The 21,029-nt window shown below is 35.1% G+C and overlaps 2 protein-coding genes across 3 annotated transcripts in view; one reads left to right on the top strand and one right to left on the bottom strand.

Moving 5' to 3' along the window:
* The window catches only part of LOC145999463 (E3 ubiquitin-protein ligase sina-like), a 61,946-nt gene extending 43,891 nt beyond the window's left edge, over window positions 1–18,055 (top strand). For both annotated transcript variants that reach the window (XM_083136426.1, XM_083136425.1), the window contains exons 2-3: window positions 11,438–11,596; window positions 15,423–18,055. In XM_083136426.1, the coding sequence (XP_082992552.1) occupies window positions 15,431–16,168 (738 nt within the window). In that variant the 5' untranslated portion in view covers window positions 11,438–11,596; window positions 15,423–15,430 and the 3' untranslated portion in view covers window positions 16,169–18,055. The remainder of the gene's footprint in view (window positions 1–11,437; window positions 11,597–15,422) is intronic.
* Window positions 1,687–2,049, bottom strand: LOC145999218 (uncharacterized). Its single transcript, XM_083136152.1, has one exon. The coding sequence runs from the start codon at window positions 2,047–2,049 to the stop codon at window positions 1,687–1,689; it is 363 nt and encodes a 120-aa protein (XP_082992278.1).
* Window positions 18,056–21,029: the final 2,974 nt, after the last annotated feature.

The following is a 21,029-nucleotide window of genomic DNA, read 5'->3' as shown; positions in this document are numbered from 1 at the left end:
AAAGCTGCACCTGCCAGATTGTTGTCCATAAACTTGTCAAAAATATGCCCCTCTTGATATTGTTTTGGATACACTTGAAATTAAGCCAAGATGCTCATAAGAGCTACACACACACACACACACATACACACACACACACACACAAAGTATAAAAAGCATACTGCTGAACCCAACTGATATTTTTTATTAAGTATAGAGTTTTGATTTGAACCCCAAGAAATTTTATATAAATACCAAAGCCAAAAATATTAACACACATACACATACAAAATATACAAAGCACACTGCTGAACCCAACTGATATTTTTTATTAAGCATAGAATTTTGATTTGGACCCCAAGAAATTTTATATAATAAACAACAACAAAAATGCCGAATCAAAAATATTGTAATCAATGCAATAAAAATATATCCAGCCCCAATTGGGTTAAGCACCAAAATAATTGTAATCCAGATAAAAGCAGAATACTCACAAAAATATGCCCCAAATGCCATAGAGAATATAGCATGCAATACTTCACATATAAACATACAGATACTTCTTCTGCACAGTCATCAATATTGCCAAACAAAATTGATTGTTAATATTTGTGTGATTGCCCTGTATAACTTAGATTGCAAGGCCAAATTTTGTAATTTTCTGAGCTCTTCACTATTTTTCTCCCCTTTGCAATAGGGTATATCATGTATGTGTTTCCGGCATAATCATACTGCATTTCTACAAGAAATTAAAAATTTACATTAAAACAGGACATTAGATACAAAAATATCTCGTTTCTGTCAGAAATTACATCAAAATTGTCTGCAAAACTTATGTTTCTTTTGAAATCATTAGGGAAGCAGATGTTGTTGCATCCTATAGTTAGGAATGAAAGATTTGGATATGATGTGAGAATTCTGCTTATGTTGTCATGATCTGGTTTGTATGGAAAATGAACCCATTTAACAGCATCTGGGTTCTTGGATAGACCTGTGTAATTTGTCTGTTCCAGAACAAACTCATCATGATCCAGAATGTAATTAAAAGTTAAAAATTTGCCAGTTGTTCCCCACAGTTTAGTTTTTATACACGATTTTGTAAAATTTGGAAACAGGTGTGTGAGAATAACAGTGCAAAAATAATTGTCAACAATTTCACACCCAACCCAATATCCAGAATAACAATTATAGAGCCACAGATCCTCAAGTGTTATTTTACCTAAATCTAAATATTGTATGTGTGTTCCTCTAGATCCGATACTCTCTATTGTTGCAACACCATTCTTCCCAATATTATTAAACTCATCAACAAAATAGCTAAGCTCCTCAGATTTAACAAACTTGCTCATCTACAAAAAATAAGAGTTAAGCATAAATGCAAAAAGTATTGTGATTTCCACTGAATTCAAGATATACCCTAATAAAAATATATCTTATACCCTTGGATATGATAATTTTACGGCTCTTGCCCGGGTGAATAGTTTCACCTACAAATACACGGTTGTTGAAATACTCAACACCAATATAGTGAATTGTTGGGTTTTGAATGCAAATTTTGACATAATTTGTTTTAAAATATTTTCTGTCTGTTCTTCTTATTATTCTTGTCCCATATCCCGTTAGTGGCTTATCAGATTTTAATTTAATTCCTCTCCTATTATACAACTCAAAATGTGTTTTGGGATCTCTGCTGGGCATCTTACTTACTTACTTAGTCGATCCTCTTCTACCTTGCGGTGTTGAGGTTTCCCAGAGGGTCTTCCATCGGATTCTGTCTCGGGCCAGCTCCTTTGCTCTCCTCCACTCTCCTCCTCTAGCCTCTACAGCTGCCTTCACATCTTCTTCCCATGTTCTTCTGGGTTTCCCGCGTGGTCTTGCTCCTTGCATCTTTGCATTCAAGGCTTGTTTAGCTATTCTGGAGTCTTCCATTCTTTGTATGTGCCCAAACCATCGTAACTGGTTCTGTTCGATTCTCTCAAGCACTGGTAATACGCCCAGGCTAGCTCTAATGGTCTGATTCCTAATTTTGTCTCTTCTTGTTTTCCCTTCTATTTTGCGGAGAAATCTCATTTCTGAAGCCTGTATTTTACTCCTATATTTATTTGTCAATGTCCAGGTTTCACTACCATAAAGTAATGTAGGTAAATATATCACTTTATACACACGGATTTTCATATTTTTGGTCACTAATGGATTATTTAGGAAATTTCTCTTTAGCGCATTAAAGAGTCTCCCTGAGGCTTGGGATCGAGCTATAATTTCACCATCTATTCTACCATCTTGCTGCACTATAACCCCGAGGTATTTAAAATCTGTAGTCTGTTCTAATGTCGTTCCATTATTCAAAGCAATCTGATGTATATTTGGCTGTCGTGCCATCATCATGGTCTGAGTCTTTTTATCATTTATCTTCATACCCCTCTTTTTTAACTCTTTTTCCCAGATTCTCACGTTCTTTTGTAAATTACTTTCGGAATCTCCCAATATCAATATGTCATCGGCGAAGGCACAATGGTTTATATATATTGGTTTTAAAAACCTATACCCCAGCTTGAATTTCTGTACCTTCCCATTGCATGATTTAATAACATCATCCATTAAGGTGATAAAGAGGAGTGGGCTAAGGATACATCCTTGTTTAAGTCCTACTATAGTCTCAAATTCTTGAGACTCTGCATTGCAGGTGCGGACATAGTTTCTACATTTCTTATACAGACTCTGCGTTGCTGTAATTAATTGATTGCTAACCTTTCTTTGTTTTAGTATTTTCCATATTTCATCCCTCGGAATGGTTTCGAAGGCTTTCTCTAGATCTATGAAAGCCATATGTGCCTCTTTTCCATATCTCATCAGTTTTTCACTGATCTGTCTGATGGTAAATATGAGGTCTTGTGTGCTTCTTCCTGGTCGGAATCCGCACTGTGCCTCGTCTAGCTGTGGCTCTACCACTTTCCTTATTCTATCTTCTAGTATCCTCGCATATACTTTCCCCGGCACACTCAATAGCGATATCCCACGATGGTTTTTGCAGTCTCTATTATCTCCTTTTTTAAATATTGGCACAATGACACTACACTCCCATTCAGCTGGTATCTTCTTTGCTTTCCAAATTAGATTAATAATCTTGAGTAGTATGTCTTGACCACTTTTGCCCATGAATTTAAGCATCTCAGGTGCTATCTGGTCATGTCCTGCCGCTTTGCCTAGTTTCATTTTCTTTAGTGCTCTTTTTAGCTCCTCCATAGTTATTTCTTCTTCAGTTTCTCCCTCCTCTTGGTGTTGCTGTTTTTCTTCCTCAGTCTGTTCTTTCTCCTTTTCTCCAATTTCCATATTTCCTCCAAGCAGTTCTTGGAAATATTCTTTCCACCGCTCCATAATGTCATTTTCACTTCGGAGGAGGTTACCACTTTTGTCTTTTATGAACTTAAGAGGACATTGCTTCTCTGTTCGCATCGATTTTAATACTTTGTAGAACAGCTTTTGGTTATTTTGTAGGTTTCCTTCCATTGCTTCTCCAAATTTTTCCCATGACTGTTGTTTTGCATCTTTCACTATATTCTTCACTACTAATCTTTGATGTTTATAAGCTTCATAGTCACTTAAATGTTGTCCCATATCCCGTTAGTGGCTTATCAGATTTCAATTTAATTCCTCTCCTATTATACAACTCAAAATGTGTTTTGGGATCTCTGCTGGGCATCTACAATTGAAAAATTGTTAATGTTGTCACATCCAATCTCATATTCAATATCTTCCTGACCATCTATTATCAAAAAATTAGATTCGGATGGGTAAATTGTAACTCTCATTACTTCCCCAAGTTCAATATTAAAATATGACAGAGTATATTTCTTGAAGAAGTAATTGTTTTTTGTGATAATCATAACATATGTCTCTTCTGTGTTTTTATTCCTAACAAAACCTCTTCCAATGCCACGTATTTCAGATAAAAATCTAATGGGGCGATCCTCATAAGAATAAACAATAGCTTGGGTTAATGGTTCCATGCTACAAAAGAATCAAAAATAAACTCCAAATCTATACATCAATCCCAAAAATACCTCATTCTTGTATCTTGTATTGATAGCTCTTAAAGTGATTTTATTTTTCAAATCATACAGATTATATCCTATGGTGATGTATTTCAAGTTTGGATAATATTTTAGGTTAGTGTATATAGTTTTGTAACCACCAACAAGATCAAAATGCATCCATTCTGTACTGTAGTCCATAAGCAAATCGGGGGAAGCCTTGCAGAATAATCTTAGAACTTGGCCATTGTCGATTGTGTTGAAACAAATATCAACTCTGTGATAATAAATTTTATTGTTTGTTTTTGTGACAAAATACCCTATTAAATTTGGAATGTATGACCCAGCCTCAAACTCAAATACATCGACATTGCTGCATATGTCATCTGGGGATGAGTTTGTGTTAATTATGTAACAATGTATGTATTTTGATTCTGATATTTCTGCAATTTTTTTAAATTCAAAAAATTGCACCATGCCAAGCTCCAGGTATTGTATCCTGGAAACATTTTGGGTGAGTATTTTAATTTGCTCATCACACTTGACAGATAGGATAGGAAAATTGCACAGAGACGTGCTAACAATATTTTTTTTGCTAACAATTTCAAGTTCCTTGAGTGGGAATATGTTGTTTCTAAGATCAGCATTGATTCAGTAGTACAGCATTGCTGTGGAACATGTTAAGTCCTTGGATTCTGTCACACCCATTCTAATACAATTAATATCACAAGTACCATTACAAGGCACACACCGCATAAAATCATAATTCCAAGCGATGGCATGGAGTAATTATTTTTCCACAATTCCATATCATTCAAAAAAATTATACTGCAATTGGAGCTTCAGCAGTTCGGGACTGTGCAATATATTGTCTACAAATGTAGGAAAAATAATATTGTACGGGTTGCAAACAAAACTCCCAAAGCTTATGTATTTCAGGTTTCTTAAATTTGAAACAGAATCCAAACTGTCTGGAAGTTCATAAAAGTGAAGCCATTCTACAAGCGGGTCTATCTCAGCTTCTGCATGATATATTTGAGCAAGAGGTGATGTGTTTATAATATTTGTTGGATTGTAATATGTTATTCCATAATTTGACCTATACTGGTGATACCTGGGAATGGATATAATTTTTGAATTTTGGCTGAATGAAAATATATCAATGTTCTGTGTGAAGTCTTTCAATTCTCTAAATTGATCCAATCTTGTGCTTATAATTGTTGCCCTTACAAGTTTTGCATATTTTATTTTATTTACAATCTGTGCAAACATCTTAAACCTAATAGGACCTAGCTCCATTATATCATAGGTTAAAACATCCAATGCGAGCAGGGATTCAATATTGTTTTTAGCAATAAATATGCTCTCTTCTATATCCATCATGTCCATAATTGATAAGGAGACACAAATTTACAACTATTGTAATTGATTGAAGCAATGCGGTGAAACTTGATATTGCATTGATTACATATTTGTTCTGATCAAAGGCATGAGCTATGGCACATCCAGATTGAATGGCTGCGTATATTAAGTATAAGCCAAGAAAAACAATCATCTGTAAGAAAATGCACTGCATTAAACACAGACACCATATGTTCCATAATCCTCTGCTGTAATGCCGAGACTCATGGCCTCATGGTTGATGTGATACTCATTCATCATGTACAAATATAATTCATTTACACCTAGATCCTTCAAATCTTTACAGAAATCTGGAATATTACAAATATCTTCTGGTGAGCACAAGCTGTGATACACAGTGACATATTTTAAATTTGGAAATTTCTCTATGATGATTTTCCTATCCTCATCTGTGGGGATACTATCAAAATGGATCCATGTGACTGTTTCTGTGTTTGGGATCATGTCATAATATGGGGAGAGAAGAAAAGTGTGACCCATATTTGTTACACATTGCAGGAATTTCTCACCGTACAAATTTAATCTGTATGCATTTTGATATTGTTTCACAATGGGCCTCCCATATTTCAGTGAGAGCTTCTTTCTCAATTCTGGCCTGAGCTGAGACCTGACTTTCTCAATATCAACTTTGTCGTCAAAATAGAGATCAAATTTTTTTATGAATGGGTGGATCCTCCATTGCTTGAAAAGGCAAAACATACAAATTAAAAACTAAAAAATTGAACTATGTTAACATATGTTGAAATATATATTCCCCTCCCGATCTGTTATAATATCTGCACTATTAAATCTAAACCAACCCCTATTATTTATATGAAGTTGGGGTATGTAGAAAAATACAAAAAAATTTATTGTACAATTCAGCAAATGCCTCATGAATGTAAAATTCAACAATTCTTCTTATGCTGCATGTTTTAATAAGTTACTCATGTACATGCTTAGTGTGTAGAATTATATGCTATTAACATAGAACATAACATGTTAACATATGTTGAAATATATATTCCCCTCCCCATCTGTTATAATATCTGCACTATTAAATCTAAACCAACCCCTATTATTTATATGAAGTTGGGGTATGTAGAAAAATACAAAAAATTTATTGTACAATTCAGCAAATGCCTCATGAATGTAAAATTCAACAATTCTTCTTATGCTGCATGTTTTAATAAGTTACTCATGTACATGCTTAGTGTGTAGAATTATATGCTATTAACATAGAAATACCTATTGCATGCAAAGTAATGTATTGATAATTTTTTTTTAGATATGGCGCCCCCACCTGATTATAATTCATTTTATGGACCATATGTCTACACGGGCCCATTGTCCGAGTATAAAGAATCTTTTATTGTATTTAATGAGGAAGGGCAACCATTTATAGTTGATTCCATTCAAAATTCCAAAAACACTATTCACAGCAAGAATAAGATTCTAGGTCTTGACCATGGTGTTACACCCCTATCACATCAGTGTGTAGAGATTCTGCTTGAACACAACATGAGTTTTGTGGGCAAGCAAAATTTGGATTTTGTTTGTGAGGGATTATACTTGGATGTTGATTGCAGAGACATGTTGAGCACCAAGCTTGTATATTTCTCTAAACCAGATTCGCTCAGGAATATTGCTGAGGAGATTAAAAAATTGAACACTGTTGTGAAAATTCTCATAGTGCATCTGAAAAATAAATTTATTGATGATCACACAACCCTGGAGGATCTGGAATTTATATCAAACCTAAATCTGGTGTGCATATATAATCTGTCTGCAAAACAAGATGTTATGGATGGGTTTAAGAAAATGTTTAGGGGTGATCACTTGTACTGGGACAGATCTGATTACAAACGCAATTATTCCTCACCAGACAAGCAATTTGTATATGCATACTCATATGATTATCTGGACACTATTGGGGGATCCAAAACTGAAAGTGCAAAGGTCAAGTGGCTTTTACAAGATACAGATTTTTCAGAAAGCAGGCAATTCAAAAGGGTGTTTAAAAACCTGTACATTGTTCAGTTTGTTGGGGGGAATAATAGGAAAATACATGTGAGCCTTAGGGATCAGTTGAGACTCATGCTCCATTATAAGATAATACATCCAATTTTGTATAACATCTATAATATCAACGAGCCTGTAGTTCAATTTTTTAGTTTTTAATTTGTATGTTTTGCCTTTTCAAGCAATGGAGGATCCACCCATTCATAAAAAAATTTGATCTCTATTTTGACGACAAAGTTGATATTGAGAAAGTCAGGTCTCAGCTCAGGCCAGAATTGAGAAAGAAGCTCTCACTGAAATATGGGAGGCCCATTGTGAAACAATATCAAAATGCATACAGATTAAATTTGTACGGTGAGAAATTCCTGCAATGTGTAACAAATATGGGTCACACTTTTCTTCTCTCCCCATATTATGACATGATCCCAAACACAGAAACAGTCACATGGATCCATTTTGATAGTATCCCCACAGATGAGGATAGGAAAATCATCATAGAGAAATTTCCAAATTTAAAATATGTCACTGTGTATCACAGCTTGTGCTCACCAGAAGATATTTGTAATATTCCAGATTTCTGTAAAGATTTGAAGGATCTAGGTGTAAATGAATTATATTTGTACATGATGAATGAGTATCACATCAACCATGAGGCCATGAGTCTCGGCATTACAGCAGAGGATTATGGAACATATGGTGTCTGTGTTTAATGCAGTGCATTTTCTTACAGATGATTGTTTTTCTTGGCTTATACTTAATATACGCAGCCATTCAATCTGGATGTGCCATAGCTCATGCCTTTGATCAGAACAAATATGTAATCAATGCAATATCAAGTTTCACCGCATTGCTTCAATCAATTACAATAGTTGTAAATTTGTGTCTCCTTATCAATTATGGACATGATGGATATAGAAGAGAGCATATTTATTGCTAAAAACAATATTGAATCCCTGCTCGCATTGGATGTTTTAACCTATGATATAATGGAGCTAGGTCCTATTAGGTTTAAGATGTTTGCACAGATTGTAAATAAAATAAAATATGCAAAACTTGTAAGGGCAACAATTATAAGCACAAGATTGGATCAATTTAGAGAATTGAAAGACTTCACACAGAACATTGATATATTTTCATTCAGCCAAAATTCAAAAATTATATCCATTCCCAGGTATCACCAGTATAGGTCAAATTATGGAATAACATATTACAATCCAACAAATATTATAAACACATCACCTCTTGCTCAAATATAGGGTGATCGAAAAGTCCCCGAACCCAAACTTCAATTTATTTTTTTCGCCGGTCGTTATTATGATAATGTTAAAATTTCTGTGGAAGCTGGTTTGCGAGGGTCTTGGCTGTACACGACACAAGAGATGGCGCTGGGGAGTGGCGCTAGCAGTCGTGGCGAGGAAATGAACTACGATCAGTGCTGGTAACAAAATAATCAGGTAAACCAAACCAACAGTTAACCTAAACTGTGACCCCACAAGAAAAAATCGGGTGAGTTTAAATCAGGTGATCTTGCCGGCCAAAGCCCTGATGAAATCAGGCAGTCATCCAAAAATTCACGCAGAAATGCCATGGTGGCATTGGACGTATGGCATGTTGCCCCTTCTTGTTGTAACCACACATCTCGTTCATCGGCGTCCAAAAGCGCGATAAACTGCTGTATAATGTCCTGGTACACAATAGAGTGCACTCGGTTTTCGAAAAAAATCCTCCTCCACCGACAAACTCATCCTTGCAACTGGCGTGATTATTTTGTTACCAGCACTGCTCGTAGTTCATTTCCTCGCCACGACTGCTAGCGCCACTCCCCAGCGCCATCTCTTGCATCGTGTACAGCCAAGAAGCTGAGATAGACCCGCTTGTAGAATGGCTTCACTTTTATGAACTTCCAGACAGTTTGGATTCTGTTTCAAATTTAAGAAACCTGAAATACATAAGCTTTGGGAGTTTTGTTTGCAACCCGTACAATATTATTTTTCCTACATTTGTAGACAATATATTGCACAGTCCCGAACTGCTGAAGCTCCAATTGCAGTATAATTTTTTTGAATGATATGGAATTGTGGAAAAATAATTACTCCATGCCATCGCTTGGAATTATGATTTTATGCGGTGCGTGCCTTGTAATGGTACTTGTGATATTAATTGTATTAGAATGGGTGTGACAGAATCCAAGGACTTAACATGTTCCACAGCAATGCTGTACTACTGAATCAATGCTGATCTTAGAAACAACATATTCCCACTCAAGGAACTTGAAATTGTTAGCAAAAAAAAATATTGTTAGCACGTCTCTGTGCAATTTTCCTATCCTATCTGTCAAGTGTGATGAGCAAATTAAAATACTCACCCAAAATGTTTCCAGGATACAATACCTGGAGCTTGGCATGGTGCAATTTTTTGAATTTAAAAAAATTGCAGAAATATCAGAATCAAAATACATACATTGTTACATAATTAACACAAACTCATCCCCAGATGACATATGCAGCAATGTCGATGTATTTGAGTTTGAGGTTGGGTCATACATTCCAAATTTAATAGGGTATTTTGTCACAAAAACAAACAATAAAATTTATTATCACAGAGTTGATATTTGTTTCAACCCAATCGACAATGGCCAAGTTCTAAGATTATTCTGCAAGGCTTCCCCCGATTTGCGTATGGACTACAGTACAGAATGGATGCATTTTGATCTTGTTGGTTGTTACAAAACTATATACACTAACCTAAAATATTATCCAAACTTGAAATACATCACCATAGGATATAATCTGTATGATTTGAAAAATAAAATCACTTTAAGAGCTATCAATACAAGATACAAGAATGAGGTATTTTTGGGATTGATGTATAGATTTGGAGTTTATTTTTGATTCTTTTGTAGCATGGATCCATTAACCCAAGCTACTGCTCGCCAAGAACAAACTTAATTCAAATGGCTCTCATCGAAGACAGAACATCCAACTTGATTCCGAAATATCGTTGCACAGGAATAACAGATTTGTGAATATGAAGAAAGACACATTCATAAATCCCTTATACCTGTGAAACGACATTTCCAAATGAAGCTTGCTGAATATTCATTCATTGAACTTGCAATTCGTAAGTGGTACTCAGATTTTAAGGAAAGTGACTACAACTAAAAGAAAAAGTTTACAGGAACCTTTAGCAGAGGTTTGTGTGTTTGATGCAAGGCATTTTTCTTACATGGGCTTTCTAGTGGTAAACAGTGCACAATACGTGTCTCCAAGACAGAGCAAAGAAAACAAAATTTTTAAGTTCACCTTTCCGTCCGAACAAATTTTGTGCACCTGGATTCCATTGAACGTGAGTGATGTACGTATGATTCAAATCAAGCACATCATTTATCCGAGCTCTGTATACGTATTGCCCACACACGCAGGCATATAGAGGACTGTTCGTTTGAATAAAGAGGGAACGAGATGGAGAGAGTTTAATTAAAATACTTTGAAAATGGTTAACATAAGGAAGAAAATATTAAATACGTACAATGACAATTGGATAGAGGAATCGTAAAATAAGGAAGATGATAAACACGAAAGAGTACGAATTTCAGAAATTTGAAAATATATTATTATTTGTCTTGAGTTCATACAAAAGCAAATCAAAGATAATAAACCAAAACGATATTTAGACAAGTTACGGAAGCTTGCGCGCTTGATTCGTGGACAATCTACATTGCTCCCTCGAGGGCCTCGCTTGGCGATACGGCAAACAGCTCTTCAATGTATCGCTCTGTATATTTTCTGACATACCTAGTGGTCTTGTTCTTATTCTCTTCCATCTATACAAAATATTTCTTTTCAAAGAGGAAATATGTCAAAAATAATCATCAGGGTAAGAATAGTGCGTTTTTTTACATTTCCTTACTTACCTATAGTTACATGTCATGATATTGTTTTCTACGTATTTTATATGGCTTTTCAGATTTTATTAAAGTAAATGCGATTTTCATTTATTTCTAGATCTTGGATAGAAATTTGAACAGTGTGAAATATGACTCTACAGCATTTTACGACCTTATCTGAGTGCGTAATTCGAAGTAAATAGCATCTCATTATTCAGCAGATGAAAGTTCACCTACAAATCACTACATCTCGTGGTCAACGTTGGAAGGTCGCAAGGTAAATGCAGTTATTTCGTCAACCAAAAATGACAAGATTCCACACTAGAAAATGTGAATCGGGTGCAGAAGAAAGTTGAGTGGTGCGAAAGCATCACTTCGCACCCACTTGCGCCATTCCTGCTAATGCTTTACTTTTTAGTACAAAAAGGCAACTTACTATTTCTGTGGCATTCATAACAGTGTAGGTAGAACATACCCATATTAACATTAACGTATCAAAAATCCATCTGGTAAATAACGTCGTGAATCCAAACCAAATCCCTTTGTCGAAAAAATGATGAATATTTGTTATTGTTTGTTCAGTACTACATCAAGTCGACTCTATCATATCGTCACAATTAGCATAATAGAGCTAAATATCGTTGACAATTAATTAATTAATTACAAAAATATTATATACATCAGATATTTTAGTTATTATTATGATAATTATCATTAGTAATATTTATTATTATTACTGCTATTTAACAGTTCTACATAATATGATTTGCTTGAAATTCTCATTAGGCAACTTAGTAAGAAAACGTTCCAGTTCTTTACAATTTATTTTTCTTTCGTATCTCTCTCACTCTCTCTCTTAACCCTGGTAAAACTCGACCTCTGTATAGCAGTAACGGACTGGAGCAGAATTTTGCATTTTTATCAACCCGGCGGAATATTTCCATTTTCGTTCAAAATTTGTTAGTCTTTGCTCTTGGGGTTTTGTAGTGGAAAGAAGCAGACTTCGGAATCTATCTTTGCAAACATAGCCTGCCTGTAATGATTATTCATTTAGGGACATTTTTGTTACGTTTCTCCATTAGACATTCGGTGTCGAAGTAATGCCTTTTTACTGCAGGTAACGATGTATATTTTTAAGTCTGCCATACAACCAACAGTTTTAAAATATGAATATGCGTTTCAAAATATTTTATGTCTCGCATACAATTCAGTAGAGGATACGGTACGTTCTGGGACAAGGCCTCTTTTACCTTTCCAAATACGTAGTTAATTTTTCTATGAAATTTTTCAGGATTTTCGGACCCTAAAATCTCAAAACAGGCATGCTTCTAGTTGTGGTCTAGACAAAGATTCCATGTTTTAGAAAACCTCGAGGTGTTTTGACCCACTTTTCACGATCTTGTTAGAAAACGAACATTTCAATTGCCGCCATTCGACACATCCCCTAAACATGCCTGCACGGCATGATGCTATATGCACGTACATTCTATTATTATTATTAACATAGTTATTAGTGTTTTTATTACCATTATTTATGGAAAATTAGTTCACAAAAATATGCTTTGCGAGCGGAGCAAGTAAGGACATTTTTAAATCTATTTTTGCAAAATGGTAAAGATCATTATTTTAATAAGGACAAATATTTTCATTGTAATATGTAGAAGTTGTGGACAAAATGATCTAGAAAATTGTAACTATATATTTTTCATTTTCTAGTGACTCATAGAAACATAGAAGGCACGAGCGTAGCGAACAAAAGCAAATTTCCAAATTCTAGGTTAACATTGATAATTTTAGACAGAATTTTGGTGTAAATTTTGAATTCCACGGGTAAAATTTACCATTTTTTTCTCTCCCTGCGTATGTCCTTGGGGGGAGGGGGAGTGCCAGTATCTGTAATAGCGGATAAAAATCAGTTAACATTCATACACAATTCTATTTCGAGCATAATTTAATATCTCCGCCGGATATCACATGGCCTAAAAACTTAACTTCCTTTCTAGCAAGAGAGCATTTCTCTAATTTGACGGTTAATCCTCCTTTTTCTAATTTACTCAATACCAAATCTATTCTTCTTATATGGGAATACCAATCTTTACTGTGGATACACATGTCATCTACATATATGGCTAACCAATCCTTAGTTTCTATCCCAAATATCTTGTTCAATGTAGTCATAAATGCTGAAACAGTTGAGTTTAAATCATATGGTAATCTTCTGAATTGAAACAATCTTGAGCCATATCTAAATGCTGTATACTTTCTTGACTTCTTCTCTATCTCAACTTGAAAATATCCCAGGATCAAATCAAAATAGGTAAAGTATCTGCTTCCTGCAAATGAGTGTAGCATCTCGTCTATTTTATCCACTTGGTTTCTTGGAAGTAACACGTATTTGTTTAGTTCTCTCAGGTCCACGACTGGTCTAACTCCTCCATTGGGTTTGACAACTACATGCATAGGGCTCACATGTATCTTATCCTATCTTCTATAATTTCCAATCTTAACCATTTCTGAAGTTCTTCCTCTATGGCTTTTCTTTTCGCAAAAGGTATCGGATACTGTTTAGATACGATAGGTTTTTCTGTATCTACTTCTATTTCGTAGGAATACTCTCTTGTGAGTACTGGCTTTTGGCTAAACAAATTCCTATGCACTAACAACACTTCTTGTATTTCCTTCCTCTCTTCTCTGGAGATATCATTGCACTCATAAACTTATTCTTTATTTCTTCAACAGATGCAATGTATTCATCATCTTCTTTATTCATTTCAGTTTCAATTTCTTCACATATATCATTTGACACTGCTTTCATCTGTCCGTACATTAAACTGAGGTCGCCAATGCATTCTTCTCTCTCCATTTTGCTGTTAACAGTTTCCACAGGAACATCAAGTCTTTCTTCTTCCAATGTCTCTAGATTCAATCTTCTATCTTTGATATAAATATAACCATCACACTTTTCCACAAATGGTATTCCTAATATCATATCACTTCTTAAACCTTTCAGTACGAGGAATCTAACAGGAAAATTTAACCCTTGAAGGTTCATCATTACGCCAACGGTTCCTTGTATTTTATATTCTTCTTTCCCTGCTACCATGACCAATCTAATTTTATCCCTTTCTGATGCATTTAGACGAGCTTGTGGATATTTTATTTTATCCTCTTTCAGCAATCGTAGCTCATCACTTCTACCACACTACCACAATCTATAAGACACTTTACTTCTAGATCTATAATTTTTGCAATTACATAAAATGTTCTCCATGGCTTTAAATCATTGAAATTGGGCTCTTCTATTAAATATAAACCAAGACTTTCTCTTTCCTTATTTACATCTCAATTTACAATTTCTTCCATCCTTGTCTTTTCATCTGTTTTTGCTCTCACACCTGGGAGATGCTGTAAGATCCTTACATGTTTGACCCTCTATTCTCTTCTGCATTCCTTGAGTCTTCTGCTCTAATTCCCTCTTAGAATCTTCTTCCGTCACTACAATAATTTCTGGTTAATTCTATAGCTGCATCTCTTTCTACATCCGGAGGTACGTTTCTTCTTTCCATTTTTATCCTTTTCCTCCATTTTCAATTATTCTTTCTGTCTTCGCTGTCTGATTTCTGATTCTCAAGCCGCAAAGGTTAATACAACCACGTAACATGTTACCCAAATGTGTATTTTATGTAGGTTATAATTTATATTTGGCGATTTGTCATTATTCGTAAATAAAAGTTCTATTAATCATTTATAAACATTGCAGTTGATTTGAAATTACATGAAAACGAAAAAAGTAGACATTTACACACATGCAGGTCAAAATAAAGTCTTCTGGAGGAAACGTAACAACATTTCTCCAGATATTTCGGCCTGTGTATTAGAGCACCCACCATCGTGAGAAAATTGGGGAGTTAGGAATGAGTAGCATAACCCGGTCATGGAGACGTACTACAAGCCACTGGATATTGTTATTATTATTATCATAATAATAATAATAATAATAATAATAATAATAATCACAATTCTGGATACATCCCTTAATAAAAAAAATCCAGAGAGTAATCGGTCTTTCACATGACACTACTCAGTTCTTCGTCTTTTTCCAGATATAATAATGTCGTCGAGGGAAGAAAGTCTGTGGAAGGAACTCGAATGTCCTGCCTGTCTGGAAATCGTGAAACCTCCAATTTTTATGTGCAATAATGCCCACAATATTTGCAAAAGTTGTAACGAGAAGGCAGGACAGTGTCCATTATGTCGTGGTACGTTGACCAACACTAGGAACATCGCCCTCGAAGCTGTTGTGAAGAACATCCCTCTGCCATGTTCACACAAGGACTTTGGTTGCACTTGCACCATGCTTCTAGATCAACTGGCTGAACACAAAGCCTCATGTATCTTCAGACCCATCAGTTGTTGGTTTAAAGAGTGTGAGGCTGTTTTTCAGAGAGAGGCATATTTCGACCACATGCAAAGCAATCATGCAACACATTCAATTGAATTACAACTTCTTGAATCCAACAGTATGGCAAGTAGTTGGGAACTAGTAAACACAGATGTATATTTCATTTTGGAAAGTGGTGTCTACACCTTCTTTTACTATCAACGCAGGAACCCTACCTACTTATCATGTTGTATCCAGTTTATTTCAGGAGATGTAGGTGCTGATATGTTTGAGTATAAGCTCGACATAAGAAAGGGAAATAAGAATCTGTATTCTTTTTCCGGTAAAATGGATGATATAACTGTCAGCGATAATGAACTTCAAGATGAAGGAAGTTTTCTGCTTGTTCCTGGAGAGATCGAAGGAGACAGCGATGTAACTATCATCATCAAGAAGAAAGATAATTGAAATGTATCATATGTATGTGTGCGTAGAATATCTAGAATTGTGAAACACGAATAAAACATACTGCTGCAATAGTCAAGAAAGGAGGATAATCGGATAGAGTATGTTTCTAACATGGCGTCCATTTTTGAGGTTAGCTATCTTTGATTAAATATAAATGTGGGCATGTGACACAAGCATGGTTGAAACTTTCACCTTGCACCACCTGAAGCGTTCAACTTATACAAAATTAAGTGTACCAACGTGTTAAAAAAAGTGTTGAATCCAGGTGGAAAAGTTAAATACGATGTTGGTCAAATAACCTAATCGGTTTCTCCTTTCTCTGTTTCGTGTATCGGAATGTTTTGCTCGTGTTTCATCCCCCTTGTTTGCTTTAAGTTGGTGTTCACACACGTATGGACCACCCTGTCTACAGGGAAAGTCTAAGAATTTAATAGTGTTTGATTAAATTATAATTTGGACCATTTGACAACGTAGTCATGGGGTGAGTTGAGGGGTTTGTGTTTTTAACACATATTATGTTCTGCTGTAGGATACACAGCTGCTAATCGGTGGCCATTCGAAAATTCGGCAAATGCTTAGCGGATTCGTATGTGATTGAAATGGATATACGTACGTTAAAAATGTATACTTATAATAGGAAAATATGCAAAATTATTAAATAGTTAATACGTAGTAATGTGAGAATTATTAACCAATGTTATAACATTTACATGGCAGAGAGAGAGAGATTTCCAACATATTACTTAACGGATTGACAGTGTAATAAGTACACATTTTGTTGACTTCAAGTTACCATTAGAAATGCTGGTTATATGTGTGTTGTTGAGCTGTTATGCTTTTTTCTTAAGAAAGAGCTGGAATATTCAGGAAGTGTGAGGTGTACATAGTTGCATATGTAGTAATTTCTTCATTAATTTTAAGTTGCTAGTTGCGTTTCTCGTTTCTAGTATTTCCTCAACTGTATTTTTTCTGTTCAGCGCTGTAAAAAACAAATAAATGTAATCAAATGATACAAGAAATAGAAAAAATATCAGAAAATATGAAGGAATTTCAAAATATAAAAATATCAGGAAATCTAATGGAAAATAATGTAATTGATAAAAGAGTCACATTTGAATGACTAGAATGTGCTCTTGTCTGCAGGTAACAATTATTTCAAATTATAAATTCTAATAACTGGAACTATCATAACTTTCTTTAACACTGGTATATTTTACCGTGCTACTAAAGTTTGACAACACTTTACACATATGCTCGAAGTTGATATTCTTGGTCCAGTTCAGGGACTACGTTCGCGCAGCCGTTATTTGAAATTTATCCAATTTTTATTACATTTCATATTTCAGTGGAGCACAAAAGTTATCCACGGGACCATTGACGTGAGTGTTTTCAGAGACGTAATGTTTTATAATACTATTTTTAAAATATATTTTCACATATTTTTAAGTACGTATTTCTAAAACCTGATATAAATATTTGAAGTGGGTGTGTGCAGACCACCATGAAATATAATATATGAAACACATATAACATATATTATGATATTTCACCTCTTTTCCTTAATCCTTTCGCTTTCGTAGCACACAGGCGTACATTTTTGGCAAAATGAAGTAGAAACAAGCTGGTTATATGCCACTCAAAATAAGCGAATATGTTTTAATATTTGGTATTCGCTGTACCTCCATTTATTTTATACAAAAGTTACAAATGTGTAAATGAATGTTGAACAATTTTGCGCAGTTCACTCTGCATTTATTGCACAATCTATATACACACATGATATTGAAAACTCGTTCCTCAATATGTAGACGCGATCATACCGAAACGTTGTCTCATCACGCACGAGAATAGAAACCGCAGACAAAAAAAATCAAATTTTGCAATCAGCTAAACAGGAGGAAAAGCAAAATGTGCAAATAAAGAAAGCCCAGACTTGAGATCGAGAAGGATACCAGGGAAAGAGACCTGTAACCAGGCAGAGATTCAGACAAGTCTTATCGCATAAGAGAGAAAAGACTATTGATATTTCTTGTAAACAGCATTTGGAAGCTTTATGCAAACTAAAATAGTTTTATTTTGTCACGTATTCAGACTTACTAATGAACTGTTGCTAAATCTTTATTTATAATTACAAAGTTAATCTTCGAATGTCAGAATAGTTGTATACCCTAAATACTACTTTTGAGTTTAAGAAAGATGGCATAGGAACGAATGTCATTAAAAAATGTTGTTTCTTTTATAACCTCTAAAAAACAGCGAAACATGCTAAAGTATGTTATACGTGTTTCGTATATTATATTTTATGACGAAACGAGACAGACTTCATTGCATGCAAGACAGAACCAAGGTACACATTTATAATCTGATGTGTGAGTAAATCTAGAAGAAGGAAGACCTGATTGCATACGAGACGACAACGGGACGAAACAGAGAACGAAGACAATGTCAAGTTTTTCCGATATCGTTGCATTCCATGTGGTGTGGGGGCAATGTCGTCGCCTTAAAATTAAGGAGTTCGAGTTCGATACTTGGTTTTATTACTCGGTGAGAGCACATATATGTGAATAAAGGTTGTCTTGCCAATATGAAATAGTAGTGTCAAAATAGGGCATCTGAAGTACATGTCAAATTCACTATCACAAATCTTACGTTTTAGCTTTGTTTCCAGAGTCAGAATAATTCTAGCCAAAATTCTGATTCAAAACGACTCCCAGCTTTGTACCAGCCGGTACGAGTTTCTGACATCGACTTTCACTCCCTATCTAAAGGGAAAGAAAATCTCACTACCCTATGGAAAATGACGTTCATAAACTCTATAGACTTAACATGCAATATACCTGATTGAAGGCTACCTCCCCCAGTTTTAAGACCGGGCCATCCTTTTTATGACATATTAAAACCTCACACTTTTAATCGAAAATGCAATCAATTTTAATTGTGAAGGCATGTAGAAAATACCCAATCTTTTTTTTTTTTTTTTTCGATCAGTCGACCTTTGCTTTGTATGCCGGAAATTACATAGCATACCTCGGAAACCGGAAATTCCCCATTTCCTTGTGCCGTGCGACCGCTTTGAAAATGAATGCTTTATACAAAGTTCCTTCTCGTGCTAGTGAAAAACATATTATTTATATGTTCTTCTTCAAGAAACATACAGGCAATTTGAATCCAGGCTAGTACACGGGTATTTTATTGTCTCATTCTTTATCACATCGTCCCATTTAACCTCTCTTCTTTATGATTGAAAATCTGTTATTTTTATATTTTAGTAAAACATTTAAAATCCTCTTAGTTATATTATGTTAGATAATATAAGAATAATAATAATAAGATAATATGGAAACAGACAAGACTATGGCTCACTGACGCCACTTTTCTGTTCATATACCAGAGCTTCACTCTAGTCTGTCAGTTCACGGCAAATGGGGAAAGAAGTCGATACTAGATAGGATTCTGGAGAAACTGAATTTTTACACATTAATTTTGAACCATATTTTGATGTTACAATGATAAAATATTATACAGGGTGCTCGGAAATTCTCCTACAAACTCCTAGGGCAAGTAGAGGGGACTGAGTAGACAATATTTGGAATAGGAACCCATGTCCGGAAACGTACAGTTTCCGTGCTACAACCATGATAATGTGTCGGATGTGCCTGTTTTGGTATGACCGGGTAGGCAATACATGACGTCAGAGGATCACCTGATGACCTAAAATGTAATCATTTATTACAACCATGTCAAATGAGGTGTTACGTAGGTTACAGAAGTGAATGACGTGTGACTCAGTCCGTAATACAAACAAATTCAGTTGATAACAATGCCAAGGGAACAAAAAAGAAAGTACTATTCATTGATCAACACCTGTGTCGACAGTGGAACGCAACAATTTGTTTCTGTCTTCTGCACTGGATGCGTCGCATAAGGGTTTTAGTCTGCCCAGACATGGCTGTTTTGAAAATTGAGAACAGACTCCTTAGTGAATTTACATTCATCTGCGAACGTCATTCACTTCTGTACCTTACGTAACACCTCATTTGACATGGTTGTAATAATTTATAACTTTAGGTCATCAGCAGATCTTCTGACGTCATGTACTGCCTACCAGGTTGCATACCAACAAAGGCACATCCGACAGATTGTCATGGTTGTAGCACGGAAACGGTACGTTTCCGGACATGGATTCCTATTCCAAATATTGTCTACTCAGTCCCCTCTACTAGCCCCAGAACTTTGTAAGGGGAATTTCCGAGCACCCTGTATATTTGATGCATATTTCAGAACATTGAATCAGAATATGAAGGTTGATAAATCTTGTTGTCACAAATTTACATGCATATATTTTTTTGACAATCTCAAAAGAACGTATGTACGTAATTATCGCATATTTAACTGATCAATATATTTGTTATTTTTGGACCTGTAATGATGAAGGTGATGCTATTGTTCTTGCAAAAAATACGTAGTGCAGAATTGAAAGATAAACTTTATATGTGCAAGAAACCTTTATGTTCAGACCTCGGGATTCGAACTAGATTTGCAATGCAATAAGAAATAAGGAAACCGTGTTAAAAGTTACACCAGGTGATGCGTACGTGTCTGTATCGGAAAACAATTGTTACAGTAAACTGCGCGATAAGGAGGAGATATGAATCATTGTATTGTATGTGCATATCTGTCATTTCTATTAATATCGCACGTTTGGGAAAATTCACTTGTTTTGACAGGAAAATAAGAAATGATAAGAAAAGAAAAGCGAAATTGTTTTGTACTTTGAAATGGTCACAAAATTACTCATTAGAAGAAATAAAGTCGGTTGCCGTTATCCGACAAGGAATTGCTATTTAAGGCCATTCATTTT

This window comes from Lepisma saccharinum, chromosome 15 (assembly GCF_977018435.1).
Source record: "Lepisma saccharinum chromosome 15, izLepSacc3.1, whole genome shotgun sequence".
NCBI classification, from domain to species: Eukaryota; Metazoa; Arthropoda; class Insecta; order Zygentoma; family Lepismatidae; genus Lepisma; species Lepisma saccharinum.
Note: the sequence above shows the minus strand (reverse complement) of the source record. Positions and strands in the feature narration are given on the sequence as shown.